Here is a 24,869-nt window from a genome sequence, read left to right as displayed (position 1 = left end):
TTAAGAAAGCCTCCTCTGTAGGCCTGGGTTGTCCTCCCTGACTTCTCGGCACATCAGTGTCCTCAGTACCTACATTTTATAGTATAGGAGAGATCATGAAACTAGTAATCTCTTGTTGTATGGGTGAAGGCAATGGAAGGGAGGGAAAAACCCTCACTTTCCCTTTCCGTTTAGCAGGCTTATTCACCTAGATCATCAAACAACCCAATCACAAGAAAAATACCTCTCCAACTCTAAACTATGCCAACATATTAAACTAAACCATGTGTTTCTGATGACATAGAGAAGGTGCTATGTATAAATCTTGAAAAGGATATTTCAATCAAGAGGATACTGCAGGCGTAATCTGGTGAATTCCAGTGAAGCCCGGCAAAGCCCGATAGGCTGTGCGCCCCTTGAGCGTGCGCGGCTTAAGTGGTATGCGCAGGCCGATTTTATGGGCCACTTCCAGGTCCCAGCTCGAAGTCCCGCCCTTCTGCATCACAGTCCTCTGTGCTGCCGTTACCATCGGGGCAAAGGAAAAACTCACCCCCGGACTCAGACAGCAGATGGTAATTTGTGGGAACTGGTCGTAGCTCCTTCTCCTTTCTCCCGCGAGACAGGGAGTTCTGGGTGGCCAATTTTATGGGCTGCTTCTGGGTCTCATCTCGAAGTCCCGCCCTTCCATGTCACAGTCCTCTGTGTTGCCGGTTACCATCGGGGCAAAGGAAAAACTCACCCCCGGACTCAGACAGCAGATGGTAATTTGTGGGAACTGGTCGTAGCTCCTTCTCCTTTCTCCCTCAAAATGATATACGTTTGATAAAAGAATACACCCATACTTGATTATTAACAATTTTGATGAATGGTTTGCAATGCATTTCACTTGTATTAGTTTTCATAATTTGCTGATAAATGCAAATATTTATGATATTAACCTTTATACTTTGAAAGACCTCAGTTTCACCTTAATCATAAAGTTGCATACTTTAGTGAATGAGATTTACATGCCTGAATTATATTTATTCTACATTTTTTGTGCTTAGTGAGTGCCATAGTTTTCTGACAGTTTGTGTTTTCCTTTTAATACATGAAAAATGAGCTGGTTATATGTGTATAAACACGGAAAATTCTTTCTGAGTCCCATTGCATCATTATTATACATATGATTTGCTTTTGTTTTAAAACTGTTTTCAATTAGAAATTGCAGTGAAGATATAATTAATGCTTCTGATTGACTGCGTAATAGATGGTTGCAATTCTTGTATAAAGTATGAGCTCCGTCACAAACCAAAAATGATCCAGAAGGGGTGGGTTCCGGGAAATTCAATCCATTAAGTTAATCTTTCATTAGATGACAGGGGCATCTTATTTACACTGAAATTCTGCAAAATTACCTTTTCTATTATTCTGGCAATATTTAGCCTTTATTAACAAATGTGGCCTGATCGCCTCAACTATTCACTGGGGAATGTTAGTCTGAACATCATCAACTGGGATGTAGTGGGAATAATCAGAGTTAGGCAAATGGATAGAAACGTGAGAAAAATGAAAAACCTGCAGTAAGAAAGGTAGTAAAGAGTCAAAATATATTTTTAATAGAGATGTGAATCGTGTCCTCGATCGTCTTAACGATCGATTTCGGCTGGGAGGGGGAGGGAATCGTATTGTTGCCGTTTGGGTGGGTAAAGTATCGTGAAAATCGTTAAAATCGTGAGCCGGCACACTAAAACCCCCTAAAACCCACCCCCGACCCTTTAAATTAAATCCCCCACCCTCCCGAACCCCCCCACCCCAAATGCTTTAAATTACCTGGGGATCCAGCGGCGGTCCGGAATGGCGGCGGTCTTATTTCTTGCTCTACTTAATTTTTTCCCTAATATATTTCATTAGCTTAGCTCCAGCGGAGTTTGCCCAAAGGTGGCTAACTGCACTGTTTGTGTAAGACAGGTTTATCCAACACCCGTGTCCCGCTTCTCTTAAGGAAATCAAAGCTGCATCTGTGCTTTAAATTACCTGGGGATCCAGCGACGGTCCGGAACGGCGGCGGTCCGGAACGGCCCCCTCAATTGAATCGTGTTGTCTTCAGCTGGCGCCATTTTCCAAAATGGCGGCGCAAAATGGCGGCGGCCATAGACCAACACGATTCGACTGCAGGAGGTTGTTCCGGAACCCCGCTGGACTTTTGGCAAGTCTTGTGGGGGTCAGGAGGCCCCCCCAAGCGGGCCAAAAGTTCCTGGGGGTCCAGCGGGGGTCCGGGAGCGATTTCCTGCCGCGAATCGTTTTTTGTACGGAAAATGGCGCCGGCAGGACATCGAATGCAGGAGGTCGTTCAGCGGCGGTCCGGAACCCCCGCTGAATGACCTCCTGCAGTCGATCTCCTGCCGGCGCCATTTTCCGTACGGAAAATGATTCGCGGCAGAAAATCGCTCCCGGACCCCCGCTGGACCCCCAGGAACTTTTGGCCAGCTTGGGGGGGCCTCCTGACCCCCACAAGACTTGCCAAAAGTCCAGCGGGGGTCCGGAACGACCTCCTGCAGTCGAATCGTGTTGGTCTATGGCCGCCGCCATTTTGCGCCGCCATTTTGGAAAATGGCGCCGGCTGAAGACAACACGATTCAATTGCAGGAGGCTGTTCTGGACCGCCACCGTTCCGGACCGCCGCTGGATCCCCAGGTAATTTAAAGCATTTGGGGGGGTTCGGGAGGGTGGGGGATTTAATTTAAAGGGTCGGGGGTGGGTTTTAGGGGGTTTTAGTGTGCCGGTTTTCCTGCCCTCCCCCTTCCCCCAATTTACGATTTTTTGACAATAAATCGGGGGAATTGGTATTGTATCGTGGCCCTAACAATTTTTGACGATTTAAAATATATCGGACGATATTTTAAATTGTCAAAAAACGATTCACATCCCTAATTTTTAATTGAGTAGGCCAATACTGAAAGAGTTCTAGCTAGCTAGATAAAAACCTTTGAAAATCAACTGGGCTAACTGGCTAAAACGTTAGAGGGCTAGCTTCAATGCTAGCCTCTTTATTTGATGAGCCAAATGGCATTGTAATAGAAGATCAAAATCTGGTTTACCATCCTCCTTCTCGACATAAAAAAAATAAAAAGGCACAGGCTTCTTTTCTCATGCCTTGACTGAATACTAAGTGCGGGTAGCTAGGGCAGCCTTCTGGCACTTAGTATTCATTTATTCACTGCACTGTCAGTAAATTAACTAATCCCAGTTCAGCAATAAACAAAAATTGATCTGAGACTCAGGTTTCAGCTGAAAAATCAGCTGAAAATAAGTGGGTAAATTGACCCCATTATCTTACCCACTTAGTGGGTTTTGACCTCAATGTGTGTGCCCCTCACACATTAGAGTAGGTGCCCCTCCAGCCTTCTAGATAGCAAGGATTACCTATTGCAACTTTTATTACCATTTTTATTTATTTTTAACCCAAATTTAATGGTGTGGTATTGATTACATTATGTACTATGGTTTGTTATTTTATATTTATGTTATATATTATGAATTATTATATTGTATATTTTGTCTGTATGATTGTAACACATGGTGAGTACAGGTTTCTATAAAAAAGGCATGCACCAAACTGAAAAAAAGAATAGAATATTAACATAGTAGATGTTGGAAGAGAAGACCCCTTTTGCCAATCAGGAAAATGAGAAAGGAAGAAAAGGAGGGAGGGGGCGGCTGTGTGTATGTGGATGCAGCAAGAATGGGCTTTTCAAACACAAAATCTAGTTTTGTATTATCAGTATTTTAGCATTAGAGGAAAGATGAGCACGGACTCAAAAAAGTAGCCCTAAACATGTTTACAGTGAAACAGTAAAGCCAGAGTGATGATAATGTTACTGCTATACCTTCTGACAATATAGAAACCATTTTCTCTCCTTCTCACTGCAGTAAAACACAACTTATTGTCTTCATGGATTCTTAGTAGTTCTTCTGCTAAGGATATTGTTGAGCCTGTAACAATTCTATTTTTCTCTTGGAAAATACTTTCTTTAATGTAAATAGAGGTGTTCTGTTGTCATGAAATGTACAGCAATAGGAAGCAACAGCTAGTCAGAGCTCCACTGGCATGTTAGCAAGGCAGGCAGTGCGGGCTTGCCCAGGATAACAATAATCATTTTAAACTATTTTTCAGAAGGGAAGAAGGCTTATGAGACCATCAAGGGTATTTATGTGTATCCATGTGTATCTCTACCCTCTCTAATAATTTCAGTGTCTTATCCACAAAAAAAGTTTTCAGGGCATGTCGGGGGGGGGGGGGGGGGGGGGGGGCAAGAGGATCCTGAAGTTAGCAAGTAGCACATTTAAGACTAATCAGAGAAAGTTCTTTTTCACTCAACGAACAATAAAGCTCTGCAATTTGTTGCCAGAGGATGTGGTTAGTGCAGTTAGTGTAGCTGGGTTCAAAAAAGATTTGGATAACTTCTTGGAGGAGAAGTCCATTAATGGCTATTAATCAAGTTTACTTAGGGAATAGCCACTGCTATTAATTGCATCAGTAGCATGGGATCTTCTTAGTGTTTGGGTAATTGCCAGGTTCTTGTGGCCTGGTTTGGCCTCTGTTGGAAACAGGATGCTGGGCTTGATGGACCCTTGGTCTGACCCATCATGGCAATTTCATATGTTCTTATGTTCTATCCAGATTTATTCCAGGACGCACATGCACATGGCTCTGCAGTACTTTATAATATTATGTGAAGCCTTGGAATTATACTAGGCAGGTGGTGCCATTCCATCCACAGCTGCAGGAATAACATCACACAGAAAACATTTTGGGGGGAAGAAATGACTAAATATAGCTTCAAATACGTCAAAAGAACACCCAGTTCTACTTCTGATTACCCTCGCCCTTATCCTCCATTCCTGTTGATCACGTATTATCTATCTTGAGAGCAATGTTAATATTGTGCTGAGTATCACCTCCTCCTTAGATCTTTTTTAATCACTTCTGTCACTATTTGGGGGGGGCGGGGGGTCCTGATTTATCAACATTTTCATTATTGATACAGAATGGAAGACCATTGATTAAATTATGTCCATTGTGCAGAGAAAGAAACTTGGCGGGGAAAACGCCAATGCTGGAGAAACACCAATATCACAGCCCCTAATTTTGCTCTCAGATTTTGGCTGCTTTGTTCAAAGGATGGCAAAAAGGGCCCAGTTTTTGTTTCTTTTTCTTCTTCAACATAAATTTGTTGTTTTAAGTCCAACAGTTGGATTTTCGATTTAGCTGTCTTTGCCAGTTAAGTGCTGGTGAACTTTTGCATTTCTCCAATGTAATTCCAAAATCCTTTGATGTAAATTGTGATCAGAGGACTGGACTGGAAAAGTGAAAGCTAATTCCAATTCCCCATTTTCAGACTGGCTCATCTCTAAAGTAAACAAACATTGAAGTCTGAAGGTAATAAAGAAAACAAAAAAAAAACAAACTGAGTAAATCATGTTGCTACAGGCAAATGATGGATTTTTTCTTAAATGGATCCCTATTATATATAAGCAGCACCCTAGTTAATTCCGCCTCTGGTGTCAAACAAAAGAACAGGAGCTAAATGTCAGCTAGTACACATCTATATCAACCCTGATAAAAGTCAGTGAAGAATTCATAAAAGGGTCTATTGTCAGGCAGTAATAGCTGCTAAGGAGAATTGGGGAATCAACAACTATTGTATTAAGTTAAAATTGTCCAAAAACATTCTTTCAAACTTTAAAATGGTTTCTGTATCAACTAGTGTACTCACAACTAGAGGACTTTTCACTTTGTAAATAGGAGCAATTTGCAACATATTTTGTTGATAGAATATAACTTGTAAAGGCAGAATTTGAAGGCAATAATACCCCTTTGATATCTGACTTTGTTGACAGCTATCAGGTCGGTACTGTAAGGTGCACGGGAAAACGGGCGCTCAGTGTTGAGCATCCACTTTCCCAACGCTCACCCAACCACCACTCCTGGGTACGCAATACTGTATTTAAATGAGGAGTTGCGCTAAAAAGGAGGTGCTAGGGACAATAGTGCATTTCTAGTGCCTCCTTAGAAGCAGAAACCCAGAAGAGGTGGCTGTCAGAGGGTTCAGAAAACAGATGCTCAATTTTACGAGCGTCCGTTTTCCGAACTCACTGACAGTGAAATTGAGCATCTGCTTTCCTAACCTGATCTGCCGGCACAAAAAAAAAAAAAAAGTTACCTTTTTCGTTCCTCCGACTTAATATCACTAGGATATTGTTAGAGGATGTACAGAAAAGCAGTATTTTCTGTTTTTCTGTATACTTTTTGGGTTGCTCAGTAATTAACTTGGGCAGGTGCTAATTTCTGAGCATAAAATGTGCGGATCAGGAGCACATTTTTTTTTTCGGTATCTGGGGTGAATTATTAATAGCCTCATCACCATGCATTTGCATTTGCATGGTGATGAGTGCTATTAGATTTGGGGGGTTTGGACGTGCGTTATCGACATGCTAAACCCCTTATTGTCCAAAACACGTGTCCAACAGCATGTTAAACAGTGCGCTCAGCTGAACACACTTTACAGTATCGGCCTGTTTGTGAATTTCCATACTGTAGTAGATCCCAATTTTGATACTTGTGGGATTGTGATGACACCTCTAATGCTTGCCTCCTTTTGAGAGGTGGATTTAAATGATGTCGAAAATATTATTATGAAAACAAATTCATCTAGCAGTCCACTGGATCCTTGTCCTAACTTTCCTGATTAATAGGGTCATTCATCAAAATGAGTTTTCTACAATGTTCTCTCGCCCTAGTTTGATAGTACCCTGGTATAGAGCACAGCAAGCTAGGGCGAGAGAACATTGTAGAAATCTCAACTTTGTGAGACTTTCCTCACTCCAAATGGGAAATCTTCACTGGCCATCCTATGGTGATATAAATAGTTGACTACTATGAGAGCCTTATAAAGTCTCTCTCTCTCTCTCGTGCAAGTATCACAGGGTATGAAAACTTTAACATGCCCTGCAATATGTAAGGCACAGTAATTCTAAAATTATTATAGACACTATTATAGACATTATTACATGAAATTATAGACATTATTTTTCTTATCATGGGTGGGCAGACTGTTGAGCTGAAATTAATATAATGTGTCTTTGAAAGAGGGCATAATACCAGATGTGTTAACAAATAAAGACTGTGGTCTAACCTTTGTTTAAGAAAGGTGCTCTCTGATTCAAAATTTCCAGATATTGCATTGGCCTCATACTATTTCATGAACTGGGCAGAGATGGTACTGCATATATGTTTTGATGCTACAAAGTATGTGCATAAGTTAAGTGTATGATTGTAAATTATGCTTTCTAAAGAGGAGGTAGAACTTTATGTGGGTAAACACGCATGCATGCAGGGCCAGCTTTTGGGGTGTGCAACCTGTGTAGCTGCACAGGGCGCCGTGCTCAAGGGGGCACCGCTGTCCCTTCCCACCTGCATCCTTCCATGTGATGTCTGCACACAGGAGACACAGGAACACTGTACAGCAGAAAGGAAGTATTCATCTGTGGTGGAAGGTGAAGAATCCTGTTGGACAGGATAGGGAATCGAGAGGTAAGAGAATGCCAGGAAGAGAGAGAGGGGGATGCTGGACACTGTGGGCAGGTGAAAAGAGAACAAGACACTGAGGATACTGGTGCTGGGCAAAGGGTGAGGGAAAAGTGGGGAGGAGAGGGATATGGATACACTGTGCCAAAGCCTCTGCCACTGAGGAAACAGTCCCTGTCTCAGGTGAAGGGCATCACCATGTTGATTTGCTGTATTTGGCACCACTCAGGAGGACTGGTCTTGCCATTTCTAATGATAGCACAATAGGGCAAGATAAAGTGGGTTTCATTCCTGCCCCTGCCCTTTAGTACCCCTGGACCCCTACAAATGGGGTTAAGTGGTGGCCAGGGAGGTCTCCATACTCTGGCAATTTATGGAAAGGGAGAGAAGGAGGTTAGAGGGCCAGCAGGATAGACCTAGACCTGGACCTACTTTTGTAGCAGGAGGAGGTTTGGACAGGCCTGAGAAGGCCCTACTGCTTTTTGGGGGTGGGGAGGGGTAAGAGGACTATCTTGATTTATTTTTTAGTTTATGGATTTTTTGTTTTTACTTTTAATGTGTTGTTTTTGGTTTTGCAAACAAACCAAACAGAAAAAAAGAAAGTGAAAAAATGACCCCCCCCCCCCCCCCCCCCACCAAAATTAAAACTCAAAAGAAAATGAAAATCTTTGGTGTGCACATTCCAGTTAGCAACCATTTCTCATGAAGTCATTACAGCCCACTTGACTATTGTAATACATTGTGAGGGCCATGGACCGTGCCAGTTTAACATCAAGGCTAGCAGCACACGCCAAAGTGTCGCACCCCTTTGTATGTTTTTTTCTTTTGGGGGAGGGAAGAAGCTAAACTACTTCGTGAGTATTATTTTATTTTGTTTTGTGCGGTCAATGGGGAAAAAAGGAAGTGAGATCCTTCCCATCCGGGTCCATGAACTCTTCCAATATGACTCAATTGACTTTTGAAAAATCTCCCAATTCCAAGATTTGCATTAAATAGGGTCAGAGTTGGCTTGGTGTCACTAATATTGCCTCTTGTGCTTCTTGCACCTCTTCAGTGCTGATCCTAGGCTTGTATATTACCAGCAGTGGGGGGTGATACTGCCAGTCAGGTTAAGAGTAAGGAAACGGGGGAAGGCAGCGCGGTTCGGCACACGCAAGGTGCACAATTGTGCACCCCCTTGTGTGCACCGACCCCAGAATTTATAATCAGGTGTACATATGCGTGCGCTGGGTAGCGTGCGCATATGTAGGCCGCGCACACTTCTTTTAAAATCTACCCCATTCTGTCTTACAGAGAAAGGAAGTTTAGAGGAGGTCAAAGATAGGATTAAGCCCAATGTTTCATTTTATAGCTTAGACCTGTCAGTGTCCACTGTACTTCCTGATTCTCAGACAGACATTGCATCTTGAGTGTTTGTATTAGAGCATGATAAAGAATGGACTTTGAAATTATTTTTTCATTGTAAAATTAGTTCTTGTTTTTCTGACCTGGGAAATTAGAAATTATTTTTAGCAGAGACAGAGAGTACTATCTTTAGGAGCCTCATATATTTTAAAATTTCCATGTACATGTCATATTGGGTTAGATAACAATAAATATATTTTCTGTGATCCAAGCCAATTTGAGGGATTCATACAGAATAGAGATATGGCTAATGGAGAATCAGGTTTTGAACTACTTTGCTGTTTTGTATCACAATGCTTATCTTGCAGGGTCATTTATTATTTCATGTTAAGGCCCGCACGAGAGAGAAATTCTGTAGAAAACAATATGTCACTTTCTATTTATACCACTCTAAGAGGGGCACTTTTAATTCTGTGTGGGGTTTGAGGGAGTGGTTTTACATACACAGGAGGAGGTATGAGCAGCAAAGTTGACACCACTGAAGATTTTCTGCTGTTTGAATGAATAAAATGTACAAGAGGAGTTGATTTATACAATGTACTCTCTAACTAGCTTCAAACAAGCTAGGTAGAGAGTGCATCAAGCTAGGTAGACAGTGCATTGTACAAATCAGCTCCTTTTGTATCTTTCATTGATTCAAACAACAAAAAATCTTCAGTGATATCAACTTTGCTGTTTGTAACTCCCAAACCCGACACCAAGTTAAAAGTGCCCCCTCTTACAGTGGTATAGAGCAGTGGTTCTCAACCTTTTTTCTGTCGGGACACACCTGACAGATGGTTCTCACATGCGTGACACACTGACCCATGATCGTCACAGGGCTAGATGTAAAAGTACAGTTTGCATCCACGGGAATCCCCCTGACCCACAATAATGGATGTAACGCAGAATTATGACATTCCCCATACAATTCACCCTACAAAAAAGATAATCTGGTTCTGGTGTCATCTCAGTAACAGCAACTCAAACTCCTTCTACTTCCAGGCTCAATAGCCCTACTTATGAAAAGACAGCAGTTTACCACCAATGCATGTCCTCTTGAGAAAACACAACAAATAAGACTGATAAAACTCTTACATGCTAGTAAAATATCTCATCTCGGTAACAGACACAGAACCGACCTAACATACTCCCAGGATCTGTAGTAATGCACATAAACTAATCCGCACACAGTTACACCTGTATTAATATGGAATACACTCAAACAGGAGCAACCCTATCTATGAAAAGGCAACACTATAAATATTAAATCAGGCCCTAAAAACCAATACACCTCTTATTAGGAAAACAGAACTAGCAAGCAGCTATAGATCCCCACACAGAAATAATTGTAAAACTATACTAATAAGCAGAATAAATGTTTCTAAACAGCTATGAACAGAATAACATCCAACAATTACAAACTCATAAAAACTATTAAAAATTCTCCAAACTTCAATAAAATATTTCAAAAAAAGCAGACACATCACATAATATTAAATAATTAAAATGGCAGTCAATCAAGAAAAATAAACTTAAAAAACCACCTTTACTTACCCCCCTCCAGCAGCTCTCCTACTCCTCTTCCATGCAGGCCGTAGCACACAGCAGAAGCAGCAGTAGAGGCTAAGCTCTATACTCATGGTCCTCTTCCTTAATGCCCATGTCTCTCACACACACACACACCATACCAGTCATGCCCCCATGACCAGTTTCTGTCTCTCACACACCAATCATCTCCCAAACAGTCTTTGACACACACACCAGTCACCTTCCTGAACAGTTTCTCTCATGCCATACACACACACAGGCTTCCCATTCCCGTGTTCTACTTACATATACGGGCTTCTCACTCTCATAATCACTTTCTCTGTCTCACACACACTCACCAGTCTCTCACTCCCATGCTTGTTCTCTCCACATGCACAGGCTTCTCATTCCCATAAACACTTTCTTTCTCTCACACACACACACACACAAACACACACCAGTCACCTGATCTCTCTCATGCATACACACACACAGGCTTCCCTCTCCCATGTTCTTTCAGATATACAGGCTTCTCACTCCCATCCTGTGTCTCACACACACCCAGGTTTCTCACTCCCATGCTCACTCTTCACATGAACAGGTTTCTCATTCCCATAATCACTTTCTTTCTCTCACACACACACACACACACACACACACACCAGTCACCTGATCTCTCTCATGCATACACACACAGGCTTCCCACTTCCATGTTCTGTCTTACATATACAGGCTTCTCCCTCACATGCTGTGTCTCACACACACCCAGGTTTCTCACTCCCATTCTCACTCTCTTCACATGCACAGGCTTCTCATTCCCATAATCACTTTCTCTCTGTTACACACACATACATACACACACACACACGAGTCTCTCTCTCATTTCCATGCTCGCTCTCCACTGCACAGGCTTCTCATTTCCTGAATCACATTCTTTGTCTCATATTCACACACACCAGTCTTTTTTTCTCATACACACCGTCACCTTACCAACCAGTCTCTCGCTCTCATGCATGCACACACACACAGGCTTCCCACTCCCATGCTCTCTCTCTCACATAATCAGGCTTCTCCCTCCCATGCTGTGTCTCACACACACCCATATTTCTCACTCCCATGCTCACTCTCTTCACATGCACAGGCTTCTCATTCCCATAATCACTTTCTCTGTTACACACACACACCAGTCTCTCTCTCATTTCCATGCTCGCTCTCCACGTGCACAGGCTTCTCATTCCCTGAATCACATTCTTTCTCTTACATTCACATACACCAGTCTCTTTCTCTCACACACACACACCGTCACCTTACCAACCAGTTCTCTCTCATGCATGCACACATACACAGACTTCCCACTCCAATGCTCTCTCACATAATCAGGCTTCTCACTCCCATGCTTTCTTTCACACACATCCACCCCCCCCCCCCAACAGCAGGCTTCTTACGCCCATGCTTTCTCACATACCCAGATTTCTCACTTCAATACTTTCTCTCTCTCTCTCTCACACACACACACACACACACACATCAGTCACCTCCCTGACTAATGTCTCACACTCAAGCTGGCTGCTTCTTTCTCTCACTCACTTCCTCTTCCCTGCCCCTCCCTGAGCACAAATGGTAGCTGCAGCAGCCTTCTCCTCCAGCCCCCGCAAGCCAAGAAAGAAGAATCCCATCGGCCGCGGGAGGCTCATGCTGCTGTCTCCTTTCTCGATTACCGGCTGCTTCAAGTGCTCGGGGGCCGATGCTGCAGCCACCGCTGCTACCTTATCACACGGCACTGCTCTTTCTCCTTCCCGCGCACCGCGTATCACTTCCTGTTCCGGGTCATGGGGGGGGGGGGGGGGTAGGCGCGGGAAGAAGAAAAGGTCCCGCCACAAGTGCCACAGCTTTATTTTAGCACTGCTGCCATTCCCACTGGGCTTGAACATGTTGATAGCCCGGCTGAAATGGCAGCAGGGAAGAAAGAGCAGCGGGAGAGACCGGGAGCACGCGACATAGCAGCCGGTGCTTGGCGACACACTAGTGTGTCGCGACACACCGGTTGAGAACCGCTGGTATAGAGAATGATATCTATCTCTCTCTCCAGCATGTGTGACAAAAAACCTTTTTCCCCAGTAATGCCCCCTGAAGTTTATTAATCAGCACAGACATGATAAATTTATTGCACCTTGCAGAAATTACCTATGTGAGGTGGGAGCAGGATAATTAGCCTAACCACACCCCTCTTTATTGTGGGCGTTATTTCCGCTATATTTATAGTATTTTGATAAATCTAGGCTTTGGATTGTTCTGATGTATTTTATTTCTTATTTTTATCCCCCCATGTTTGTGTTTTCATAGTCAGGGAGAGACTCTCTTTGTATATTTCCATTGAATTTGTTATGTATTTCCTAATATTTCATGATGTCAAGATATATTTTGACTATCTTTTAAAAATCATTCTATGAAAATGTTAAAAAAACCCCTATATTCATACTTTTTGGTTTTTAAAACAATCAGGAAAAAGCAAGTGCAAATCTCTGTGGGCACTTTTTCCTTTGGCAATTTTCAAGCTATAAGAAAGTAAGTACAAACGTTTACTTTATATTTAGTACAAAACCCATGAGAAAAAAAGTTTCTGTGGCCTTTGCAGCTTTGCGGGTAGTGTGGAAATTGCCCCTTATGTACAGCATTGGCTTTGAAAAGCACTTATAGACATCAATTAGTGCAAAATGCAGCAGTTCAGTTTTCACAGGTATTCAATTTAGAGAACATGTTATCCCTACACTGAAGGAAGCACATTGGCTCCCTATCCATTTTCAATGTCAGTTTAAGATACTAAATATGGCCTTTAGTTTTATATACAAATGATGTCTCTTATCTAAAATTCTGCTTATTTATATGCACTCCTATCGCACGTTAGGATCAGCTCATGAAGGTTTTCTTTGCACTCTAACCTTGTCTGAGAAAAAACTCAATATAACAGAAGGAGCCTTATTAGTGTGGCAGCCAGATTGTGGAATTTATTACCTAGAGACATTTGTCTAAGAATGAAATGCCTAATTTTTAGGGAATTGGTGAAAGCCTGGCTATTTCAGCAGGCTTTTCTGTGAAATATGTTGGGGTACTTTGACCTCCTGGCTGTTAATATATTTCTGTTTCATTAATTTATCATATTTGGCCAATTTTATAGTGGGTATTTTATTTTAGTGCAGAGGATCGCATTATTGTACACTGTGATGTTTTATGGTAGTGTACTTGAATGGTGTTATGAGTGTGTGTTTGTTTTATATGTCATGTTATTTTATATAATTTACAGGGTCATTCATCAAAATGCGTTATGGTGTTAACATCCGTGATAATAGCATGCCACATGTGTTAATGCCATAACACATGCGATAATTGCAGTACTACATGGTGAGAATGCAAACTTTTGAAAGGAGTGGGATTAATGAAAATAGGGGGCATTATTGCACTGTGTGATATGCTATTGCTCCCAAATAGCTGTAATGCAATTTGTGAATGGCTGTAATGCACTTTGCAATAAAGATTGTAAATTGTATTTTGGCTATTTCTGGGTATAGGGAGGGAGAGGAAGGGAGAGAGTGAGAGAGCCTGTAGGGGGACCTTCACAGTATTCAATTATTTATATCACTATAAGCGGGCCAGCTAAAAACTTGAGGTGAGGTTTTGGTGGTGGTTTAGGGTTTTGGGGCCGGTTTGACATACACCTCGGTGAAGATTTGATGTCATTTGGAGTGAGGAAAGTCTCACAAAGATGAGATTTCTATAATGTTCTCTCACCCTAGCTTGATGGACCCAAGCACACAGGGCCAGATTTTATAACATGTGCGTGGGCGTAGATTTGTGCACGCAACCCAGCGCACACAAATCTACGCCCGATTTTATAACATATGTGCACAGCCGTGCGCATGTTATAAAATCCGGGATCAGCGCGCACAAGGGGGTGCACACTTGTGCACCTTGCACGCGCCAAGCCCTAGGGGAGCCCCGATGGCTTTCCCCATTCCCTCCGAGTCCGCTCCGAAATCAGAGCGGCCTCGGAGACAACTTTCCTTCCGCCCCCCCCACCTTCCCCTCCCTTCCCCTATCTAACCCACCCCCCAGCCCTACCTAAATCCCCCCCCTACCTTTATTTTGTGATTTACGCCAGCCTCTGGGCAGGCGTAACTTACACTTGCTGGCCAAGTGCCGGCGCACGAACCCCCATCTTGGCCGCTGTGCCGGAGGCCTCAGTCCTGCCCCCGGACCACCCCCAGACCGGCGCCCTGCCCCCTTCCCGCCCCTTTTTCAAAGCCCTGGACATACGTGCATCCTGGAGCTTGCGCGCCTTGCTGAGCCTATGCAAAATAGGCTCGGCGCGTGCAGGGACAGGTTTGCAGAGTTACGAGTGTATCCCTTTGAAAATCTGCCCCACAGTGTTGTAACTCTAAAATTATCATAGCCACACCTCTTTTCCTTATTACAGGCATTATTCATGCAAAATTTATAGCATTTTGATTAATCTAGGCCTTAGTGTTTTTATGAAATTTATTACATTGTTCCCCATTTTGCACATTCCAATGGAAAGGCAAGATATAAACCAAAATAATAAATAAACCAACAAAATAATTTCCAGTGGTCGCACCTGTCATCTTAAGGAACCCTGAAACTATTTTGTTCACAATAATGGTCCTCAATGTATCAGAAGTCTCCTGACTAATAAGTTTAGGTTGGTTTGTCCTTGTGCAGCATTTAGGGGTAGATTTTCCACTTTGCGTGCACATGTCCATGTATGCACGCTTCCTGGCGCGCACACATAGATGCACCAATTTTCTACCATGCATGCGCCGGTGCACGTATGGTTGAAAATCTGTGGGCCGTGCGCACATGCATGCTGGATTTTATAATCCATGCATGTATGTGCAGGCAGTGCGTGCAAGGGGAGGGGCTTCTGCAATTTTTACGCAGCAACGCATTCCAGCCTTCCCCAGTTCCCTACACCCTCTAGCTAACCTCCCTTCCCCTTCCCCTCTCTTCCCCTCTCTCAAAGTCCTACCTTTTTCATTTTGTCTCCGTTGTTTCACAACTTACTTCAGCTCCCGAGCTGAAGTAAATTCCGCGCGCTGGAAGCCAGGTCTTTGGGACAGCGAACAATGGCGCTGTCCCGGCCTCCCCCATCCCACCCCTCCCTGCCCAGAACACACCACCCTGGCCCACCCCTTTTAAGAAGCCTGGCAGGGTACTGGCATTTACATGCATGGCCAGGCCTCCTCGAAAATTTGCCCAGGGAGCACAAGGCTTGGCCATGCACGTAAACGCCGGGATTTACGTGCACGGGCAGTTGAAAATCTACCCTTTATTGTTTGTTTATTTATTTATTTATTTATTTGTTGAGTTTTATATACCGTCATTTGGTAGAGCCATCACAACGGTTTACAAAAGGATACATTTTTCTTAGCAGTTGTGTAACAGAAAAGCAATGTGAACGTTATACATTTTCTTAGCAGTTGTGCAACAGTAAAAACAATTTGAACAATATCAGAAATAAGCATATCAAGTCCAGAGAGCATTATTAGGTTGGAAGAGGAGGGTATGCAGGTTCAGGGTGAAGAGAATGTATTAAGAGGTTTACAACTGAGAGTTCAGTTGAGAGTTGGGGTGATCAGACGTCTGAAGGTCAATGTAGAATTTGCGGAACATTAGTGTTTTTAGGCCTTTTTTGAATGTTTTTAGGTCGTGTTGGGTTCTCAGGAATTTAAGTAGGGTGTTCCAAAGTTTAGGTGAGGCAATTGAAAAGGCTTATGTTATATTACTTCTTTCAAGATTTTGACATGAGGAATCTTCAAGAACATGTTGGTAAGTTTTTAAAGAGACAAATGAACTAGCCTTTTCCCTTTTGTTCATGTGTGATCACAATGCTCACAGATATTTCACTGTGGGTGTTCTTGAGACAAAATGTTATGAAAAGCAATGTCTACTGCCAACTAAACAGAACATGTAGAATCTAATGAAAACAAGGTGCCAAAACAACACAAATGTAAGATCATTTATATCTATATTTGGCAATTTGACATGCTGTATTTTAAGAAATTATTGGAGAAAACGCTAGCACCTAAATGATATGGTACCTCTTCATTTTACATGCCTTTACATACAGGACAAGAGACTTGGGATATTTTATAAAGCAAGACAACAGTTAAAAAGAAAAGTTAGTTAACAAGACTAAAAACAGACAATTAGGCATAAGATTTAAAAGTGGTTTCAAAAAGGTGGGTCTTTAGATGGGATTTAAACACGGCAAGAGAGGGAGCATGACGAACCAGCTCAGGAAGACTATTCCAAGCACACGGCACAGCCAGGTGGAAAGCACGGAGTCTGGAATTGGCAGTAGAGAAGAAGGGTACAGATAGGAGTGACTTATCTGATGAGTGGAGTGCTGAGGAGGGGTATAGAGAGAGATAAGAGATAGTGAGGTGCCTCAGAGTGAAGGTATTTGTAGGTGAGAAAGAGGAGCTTGATATGTATGCAGGAGCAGATAGGGAGCCAATGCAGTGACTTCAGAAGAGGGGTTATGTGAGCATAGCGACTTTGGCGAAAGGTAAGTCATGCAGCTGAATTTAGGATAGACTGCAATGGAGAGAGATGGCTTGCTGAAGCTTTCTGAGATATCATATAATATGCTTTGCACCCTTACAATTTTGAGAAAATGTGTTCAATACTATCTATAAACAAATTCATTTCTAATGTCTCTGCTACCTGGCAGTTTAAAGAAAAAAAATAAAACTTTACTCCACAGTTTACTTTCTCCATATCTAGGATTATTTAAAAGCTTTAAGAAATGGCCTAAATTTAGAATCCTAAATTTAGGTGAATTTTCAGTTTAACTCAAAATAAGTGCCCAACTTATGCTTCTAATTCACAGTATGCCCTAATTTTAGAAGGTTAGCTTAATTTGAATATCAGCCTCACAGTATTTAAATAATGCATAATATCTGAGTCATCTAAGAAATGTGATGAAAATGGAAGCGCGATAACAGCAAACTTTTTAAATTGCTGTTTATAATCAGCATTTATCCTACACTTTTGGTCCAATTTACTTCAGTTTTTGGACTGGAGTTTTCTTTCTGCTTCTTGGGGCTTTCAACACAACCAGTGTCTACTGGGTTATAGTACCATAATCCTAAATTCATAACCATCTGGGGATTTTTATCCATTTTTATATCCCTTCTCTTCATAATTAAGTGGGTAATTAGTGATAGTTCCTGGACTACAGACCACAGACTCTCTTTCCAGAACCTGATATGCTGGCGCTCAGACGCTGACTACCAGGTGTTGACATTACGTGCTAGCTGAGATTCCTACCCCCTTGGGCTTGTGAATGCTGCCTTTGCAGCATTTTGGCTTCCCACCAGTCCAAAACCGGACTTGGGAATCAAACTCAAGTCTCCTGTTTCACAATGCATAATGTTTTCACTAATCTACCAGTTTGGTTCATGTATTTTATTTTTAAAGCCTTTTCTCTAACCCAAGTTACTAGAATATTTAATATTTAACTTGAACATGTTATCCCAGGTGTAATCAGGAGGAGATACCCTGCAGGCTGAGTAGACTATACTTCCCAGCTAAGGATAAAAGGAAAAGAAACCGTATCCTATAAGTGGTCAAGTTTGTACAGCTGACAGCGGAGAGATATCTTTAATAAGAGTAGTATAGGTAGGACAAATAGGGAAAACTTGGTAGCTCATATTGTCCTTCTTTGCTTACATGCATTGTGTTGCTATATTTTATATGTAAGGAACCCAAAAAGGAGTGAACCAATCACTCTGAGGAGGTACAGAGAGATTAGTGTGTAGAGATTAGAGTTTGGGTTCCCACATGTGGGAGAAGTAGGTGGTGTGTGCTTGAGTCTTTATATACCCCCGCCACAAGCGGGCTGCGATCTCTCTTCTCCCCTTTTGGGTGCTGGCAGCTGGGGGTCTGTCTTCTCCTTGTCTTCATGCCGCCAGCACTGCAGGTTTTCCTGCCTGAATGAAGGTTGAGGTGGCTATGGGAGGAAGATATCGGGGGGGGGGGGGTGTGTGCAATTTTGCCACCTCAAAATCTTGCTGCCTGAAGCAGCCACCTCACCCTGCCTCATTATAGAAACGCCTTGATCTTAATCCTATTTTTGGTCCAGAGTTTGGCAACTTGTTGTTTCTTGAGAAGGAAGTGTTTCTTTCCACTCTTCCTTTCCCTTATTCAGTTCCCCTTTTCACTGAGAGTTTTGTTTGTCTCTTTATTGACTGAGATCCCCCATGGACTCAGATCTTTCATTTATTCCCAGTAAGAGGCGTCTTTTACCTAGAAAGGACCTGAGAAAAAGCTAGATGATCGCAGAACAATGGATTCACATCCATTACAATGAGAGAAGGAGTTATTGAGGTGTCATTCAAGAGTATTTTCACTACTGACCCAGGTGTGCTTCACTTGGGAGAAGAATACCAGCTTGGTACTGTCCTAAGGAGATCTCAGAGAATAAAGAAGATTTCAGAAGACGTATACGTTTAGTTCTACCCATCTGACCATTACTGCATGGGAAGAATTTGCTATAATTTGGGAAAATTAGGAGAAGGTTTACACTTTCGTCGGTCTGAGTAATTGGAAAAATGTGAGGAGCTAATGTATTAAGGAGTTGGCTATTACAAATTCTAAAGACTTTTACTGGAAGAATAAGGTCACAAATTTATTAATTTCAACCTGTAAATCAATTGGATTTAACATCAAAGAACTATACCAAAATGTTTATCCATCTTACAAACTATCAGCAAATATAAATTGGAAAACACTTCGCTTCCAGCATGATTAAACTTGCCATTGACAAAGATTTCAAGTGCTGTTTACAAGGGTCTTACTGAATGATGCAAAAGTCCTTGAAGTTATGCTTCCTTCTCTCCTCCCAAAATCAGGGAGCCCTGGACAGTCAGATTTATTGAACTTTGGAGAGCTTTACAAAAGGGGCTAAACTGGAAATTGTGTGCTTTTGGGGCAAATTATCTGGGTTTTCCCACCTAGAGGTTATATTCTGTTATATATATATATGATTTAATACCTAAGAACATAAGAAATGCCATACTGGGTCAGATCCAGAATCCTGTCTCCAACTGTGGCCAATGAGGGTCTCATAGAAAAAACACTTAACAGAGCCTCATAGGAAGATCCATTCCCTGCTGTCCGGTGCCAGTTCGCAGCACTGAGAGATTGTATTCCACAAGTCTACCCGGTTAATTGTTTTTAATGGATTTGTCCTCCAGAATCTTGTCCTAACCATTTTCAGAATCATCTATACTATTCTTTTGCTTGTAGGAAAGTATGCCTCTTGCCTGCTACAACACAGACTCCACATGCAAAGTCATAAATACTATATGAAGCTAAATATGGCATCTCAACAAACACACAGTCTGCTGAATTCCTGGACAAAGTAGTTATAAAAAAACAAGAGAAAGGGATTACACTGCCTCTGGGTGACCCAATGAAGAAAATGCATTTCTTTATTAGAGAAAGAGTTGTTTTCCTTTGTACGCTTATTATTACTTGGCAATCAGACTCCTTAAATCACTCCAGATTTTAGCCTTATTCACCAAGAATGTATTCAAAACTTTGGAATGTGCACCTGCCATATGGAGAAGAGGCACTTGTCAAACAGTAGGGCTGTGCAGACAAAACATTTTCACTTCAGTTCATGGTTTCATTTTATATTTTTTTTTATTTGCTTTTTGGTTCATCTTAATGTTTATTTCAGTTCACTTTGCTTGCTGAACCAAAATAAATTAGCTGGAAAAGCCCAAAACAAACAAAAAAAAAGAACAAAACTAGGCTTCTTTGGGCTTCCACCACTGCTGACTTCTGGGACCTCCCCGAGCCCCTCTACCTATGCCCTGCAAACAAGCCAGAGTGAGGGACATTAGTAGTTAGTTACTTAGCTTGAAATATACAAAGGAATGCCTGTAAGTCCAGAGTGGAGAGAGGCTTAAGATGTACCAACACTCTCTTGACTCTGGACTTACGGGTATTCCTTCATAACAATAAAATGTAATGATATGCAATGAAATGCAATGTACTGCTATGAATTGTTTTGAATTCTAGGCTATAAATGGATCACAATGTCACTGAGCATAAAAAATTCATTCAGGACCTATGATTATACCACTGGTATAAAAAGCCCATACTAATAAGCATTGACATTTATGCCTATCTATGAGGTCTTTAGCCTTTTCTGTTAATGTCTTACCATTTTTAAAAGGGCACTGGTGAGGAAGGAGCAACTGGAGATCTCTTCTGCCCCTTTCTTTGCTGCAGACTCCCAAGGAAGGGGAAAGTGGGGCTTATTTACAGAGGGGTAGGGGAACTTGGAGGAACTTGGAGAAACCATAGTTGGGTTTGGCTCAGCCCAGCCAGGAAGGCCCCAGGAAGGCTTATTGTCATGGTGGCAGTGGGGCCTTGGGGGACACTGGGATATGAGTCAGCAATAAGGGTCTGGATATAGGGAAGCCTCTTATTTTTTTAAATTTGTTTTTCAGAATAACTAAAAAATACTGTGAAATTTTTCAGGTATTTTTGAGCAAGTCTATTTGTGACTTGTTCCATTTGGAGCAAACCAAAAATAGACTTTTCTTTTCTAAAATAGCATTCATATTAAAATGAATACATATTCCTATCAAACAATGACAAACTGAACAATGGGATTTTCTGCTTTGACTTCTATTGTGCACAAATCTTTTGCACGTGGGAAATAAGCACAAGATCTAAAAGTCTGAATCAAGCATTTAAGTCAGCAGATATTCAACATGCAGCTTGTCTCATGCCATAAAAAGATATGTGGCTCTTTTCTGGAGATCTACTTTCTGCATGCAATTGTTCTGTACACATCTGAATTTTGTGCTTTAATGCCATTCCTCGAAGTCTCTAATGAATAGAGGCACTGAAAAACTTTGTAAGATAAAGTATCTGCGTCATAATTCTGATATCACTGTTAACACTATTGAAAAAACTGCCCCTCACATATAGAAGTGCTCTAGTTTGCAGAAATCTGTTGATTTAAGTAAAAAATGACACACAACATACTGAATAATGTTCTGCATATGAAACATGATGAAAGAGGATACGATTGTAAACTAAAACTGAAAATAAAGATGTTTGCTTTTAAAAAAGTAGACTACAAAAAAGAATTAGTACAAAGTTTGAATAGTAGCACCAGTCCTGGCTTCAACCCTAGCTACTGACCATTTGTGCATATTTCATTCCTTATTCGCAAAGATGCATTAAGCATTATTGTACCAAAATTCATGTTATTACCGACCAGGCACCATTGAAAATAAAGGAACCTGCTGTAAATAATATGCCTTTTGGTACACTGATGCTTAACACAACTCCTGACTAGGGGCCCTTGTGTATATTCAATTTCAATCATTTTTTAATTTCAAATAATTGTATACATTTTTAGCACAATATTAAGAAAAAGCAAAACCAAGAATGTACCCTGTACAATAATTCTCTATTTAGTAATATAAAAGTAACAGCAAACTTAAAAAGACATATAAATAAACCTTTCCCCATCTTCTATCACAAAGTACTTGTTAACAGAATCTAATGTATGAAATAATGTGTATATTTATGAAATATTAAAATAAAATAAAAAATTCCCCCATAACTAATTCCATCTCATCCTCTCATTATTTTGGTCAGCAACAAAGATATTCTATACATTTAAAATTTACTGACAGTGGGCAAGGAAAGTTATGCTTGGTGAGTCCTCCCACATCTGGAATATCTTGCCTCCTATATTTCTGTCTTGGAAGGGTGAGATCTATACAAATTGTTGCATACTGGTATAGTCAAAGTCAGTTTTATCTCTAGTAGTTCGCTTTGAACTTGTTGGACTCAGCCTACTAATGTGTGTGTTTTCTTTTATAAAAAAATGTTTTTCACATTGATCCAAATCCTGTGATCCAGGTCTGAGAGGTCAAAGAGGTGCACCTTTCATCCTTGTGCCCTGCTGGCTGATGGGAGGACTGAATCCCACCCTATCAAAAAAAGCAGGAAATTTCACACCCTCCTTTTTCCCCATAGGAAAGGGAAACAATATAAAACATAATTAGATTTTTGCTCTGTAATAGTAAAACTGTTCTTTTTTTGTTGGTTTTTTCTCGGCGGAGTGTGGTGTGTGCATGAATGATGGATGAAGTATGGGTGAAGCATAAGTGCATGTCTAATGCTTGCTGCTGTAGGTAGGGTATAGCAAAGTCACTTTTCAATAGAAAAGCATCAGAATACTCTTTCTGTGGTCATTGTGGTACCATCTCCTTGAAAGTGAACAGAAAGCTCCAAACAGGGCGTTTCCCCTAAATTTTTCCTGAAACTATTTTCTAATTCCATCCCATTGAAATTGGATAAAGTGAAAGGAAATGGTGTGACATGTATTGGCTCTCATGATTTTCCATAGGACGGAAAAAAAAAAAAAAAAATTTAATTTTTTCTTCCATAGGAAATACCTGGAGCTATGTGGCCTTACTCTTGCGCTGATCTGACCCTTTTGCTAAGTTGGAGTAAATCTATTTGGAACAGAGATATCGAAGGAGCATTTCTAGGTGGGGGAAAAGCTATTGTGGGCAACAGTGGAGGCAGAGAGACAGTGGAAAGTAAAGGTGGACCCTGCCTTATTTATCTTCTGAATATCTTTATTCGAGATCTTGCAAATAATGTTTAGAGAGTTTGAAAGCACATTGGCTGTATATCCTCTTTTTTAATACTAGATACTGGGGACAACCTGATGTTTGACTGTTGTTCATTTCTTGGAAGCCAGAACAGTCAAGGGTGAATTGACATAATAGTTTACTGTGTGTATTTCACAATATCATACAATAAGGCTAGGTCATACACATCATTTTTTTTCTCTGAACATTACTTGTCACTTTAAACCCATCTTTTAAAACATTACTATTGTGGGAGGTGGGATGGTGGTTTCTATGGGAATGCTGTTTCTGACATTTTTGCACTATTTTTTATGGTTAACCCTTTACATTCCTTTGTACTTTTTTCTTGGAGCTGGCTCAAATCTCTTCTTGCCACATGCAAAAGGGATTGAAGTAAGGGAACATCTGGATCGGGCAAGCTTAATGGCTTTTTGTTGTTTTTTTTTAAAGAGAAATCCCTCTATTTTGGGAGATATAATAGAGCAGGACGGGTGTGAAATGGCTTCTTGTTAAAACTGGAAGAATTCTGCTTCAGTGTATCACAGAGGACCAGGTGTACCAAGTATTTTCCTATTACACCAAATGGGAAAAGCCTTTTAGTACATCTGGCCCAAAGAGAAGAATGCTTTACCATTGTCGTTATTTTTCATATTTCACACATTTGTTTGCGAGGCCATGCAATCAATTACATTACCAGAAGAGATGCAAGTGCTTACCCTGCCGGATGGAAGACTACAAGACTCTAATGCGGTTTCCACTCGTTTCCTGTCAGCTGAAAATAAGCGATAGATACTGCAAAAAGGAAAATTAAATCAGAGTAAAATGACCAGCAGGAAAGCTAGAAAAGTATTAATGTCACTCCCACATTAGCCAATTCTCCTAACAGCATTTTTACATTTATAAACAAAAATATGTTAAATATAAATAGTGTACAACAAAAGGATAGAGATTGTGAATTGTCATTGTTTTAATGATGATTCTGCAATGTTTGCATACAGTGCACTATATTTGCTAATATTTATATAGTCATGAGGATAAATGCTTTGAATTCAGAAAAACCAAAGAGGAAAGAAAGAGGAAGAAGAAAAGACCAGAGAGAAGATATACAATCCCTTATGTTGGGTACTGAATTCTGTTTAATATAATGAAAAGCAAAAGTTTTCAGTGTACTTGGGAGCAGCTTTCTGTTCTTTGTACTAGTAATAGACAAATGTAAATAGGCTTGCAAATCCAAATAGATTTTTACTTGGTTTGTACTTTGCAAATCAGCTCTGCTTTTTATATGATCAATATACGGCGCGTGCATAGCGTTCATATAATCAATTTAAAAAGAAGAGATATGTACACATCAGTGCACTCTTGCAATCTGAAGAATGTTCTTAAGTGTATATATAAATTAGAGATAAATAAACATCCTCTGATCCAGCTCAAATAGAGGCTTGATTCTAGGAATACTGGATTTGAATTTACTCAGATAATCATTCGGTTTTGATGTGAAGTAAAAAAAAAAAATGCCTTAATTGGCTTGGACTAATGAGCACATCTCAGATTCCAAATTCTTCAAAGTATTTGAAGATATTGAGTATTTGAATACTTCAAATACGTGTGAATCTGTGATTACCAACATCTAAACAAGGGCAAAATGATCCACACTAGACAAATATGGAGATTTGAAGTGAATCACAAATGGCCAG

The 24,869-nt window shown here is 41.0% G+C and overlaps 1 protein-coding gene across 2 annotated transcripts in view; it reads right to left on the bottom strand.

The window, feature by feature from the left end:
* Nucleotides 1-24,869, bottom strand: part of PLCB1 (phospholipase C beta 1) — a 1,417,494-nt gene that overhangs the window by 545,759 nt on the left and 846,866 nt on the right. For both annotated transcript variants that reach the window (XM_029593506.1, XM_029593507.1), the window contains exon 7: nt 23,892-23,967. In XM_029593506.1, the coding sequence (XP_029449366.1) occupies nt 23,892-23,967 (76 nt within the window). The remainder of the gene's footprint in view (nt 1-23,891; nt 23,968-24,869) is intronic.

Source organism: Rhinatrema bivittatum, chromosome 3 (genome assembly GCF_901001135.1).
Source record: "Rhinatrema bivittatum chromosome 3, aRhiBiv1.1, whole genome shotgun sequence".
Taxonomy (NCBI): Eukaryota; Metazoa; Chordata; class Amphibia; order Gymnophiona; family Rhinatrematidae; genus Rhinatrema; species Rhinatrema bivittatum.
Note: the sequence above shows the minus strand (reverse complement) of the source record. Positions and strands in the feature narration are given on the sequence as shown.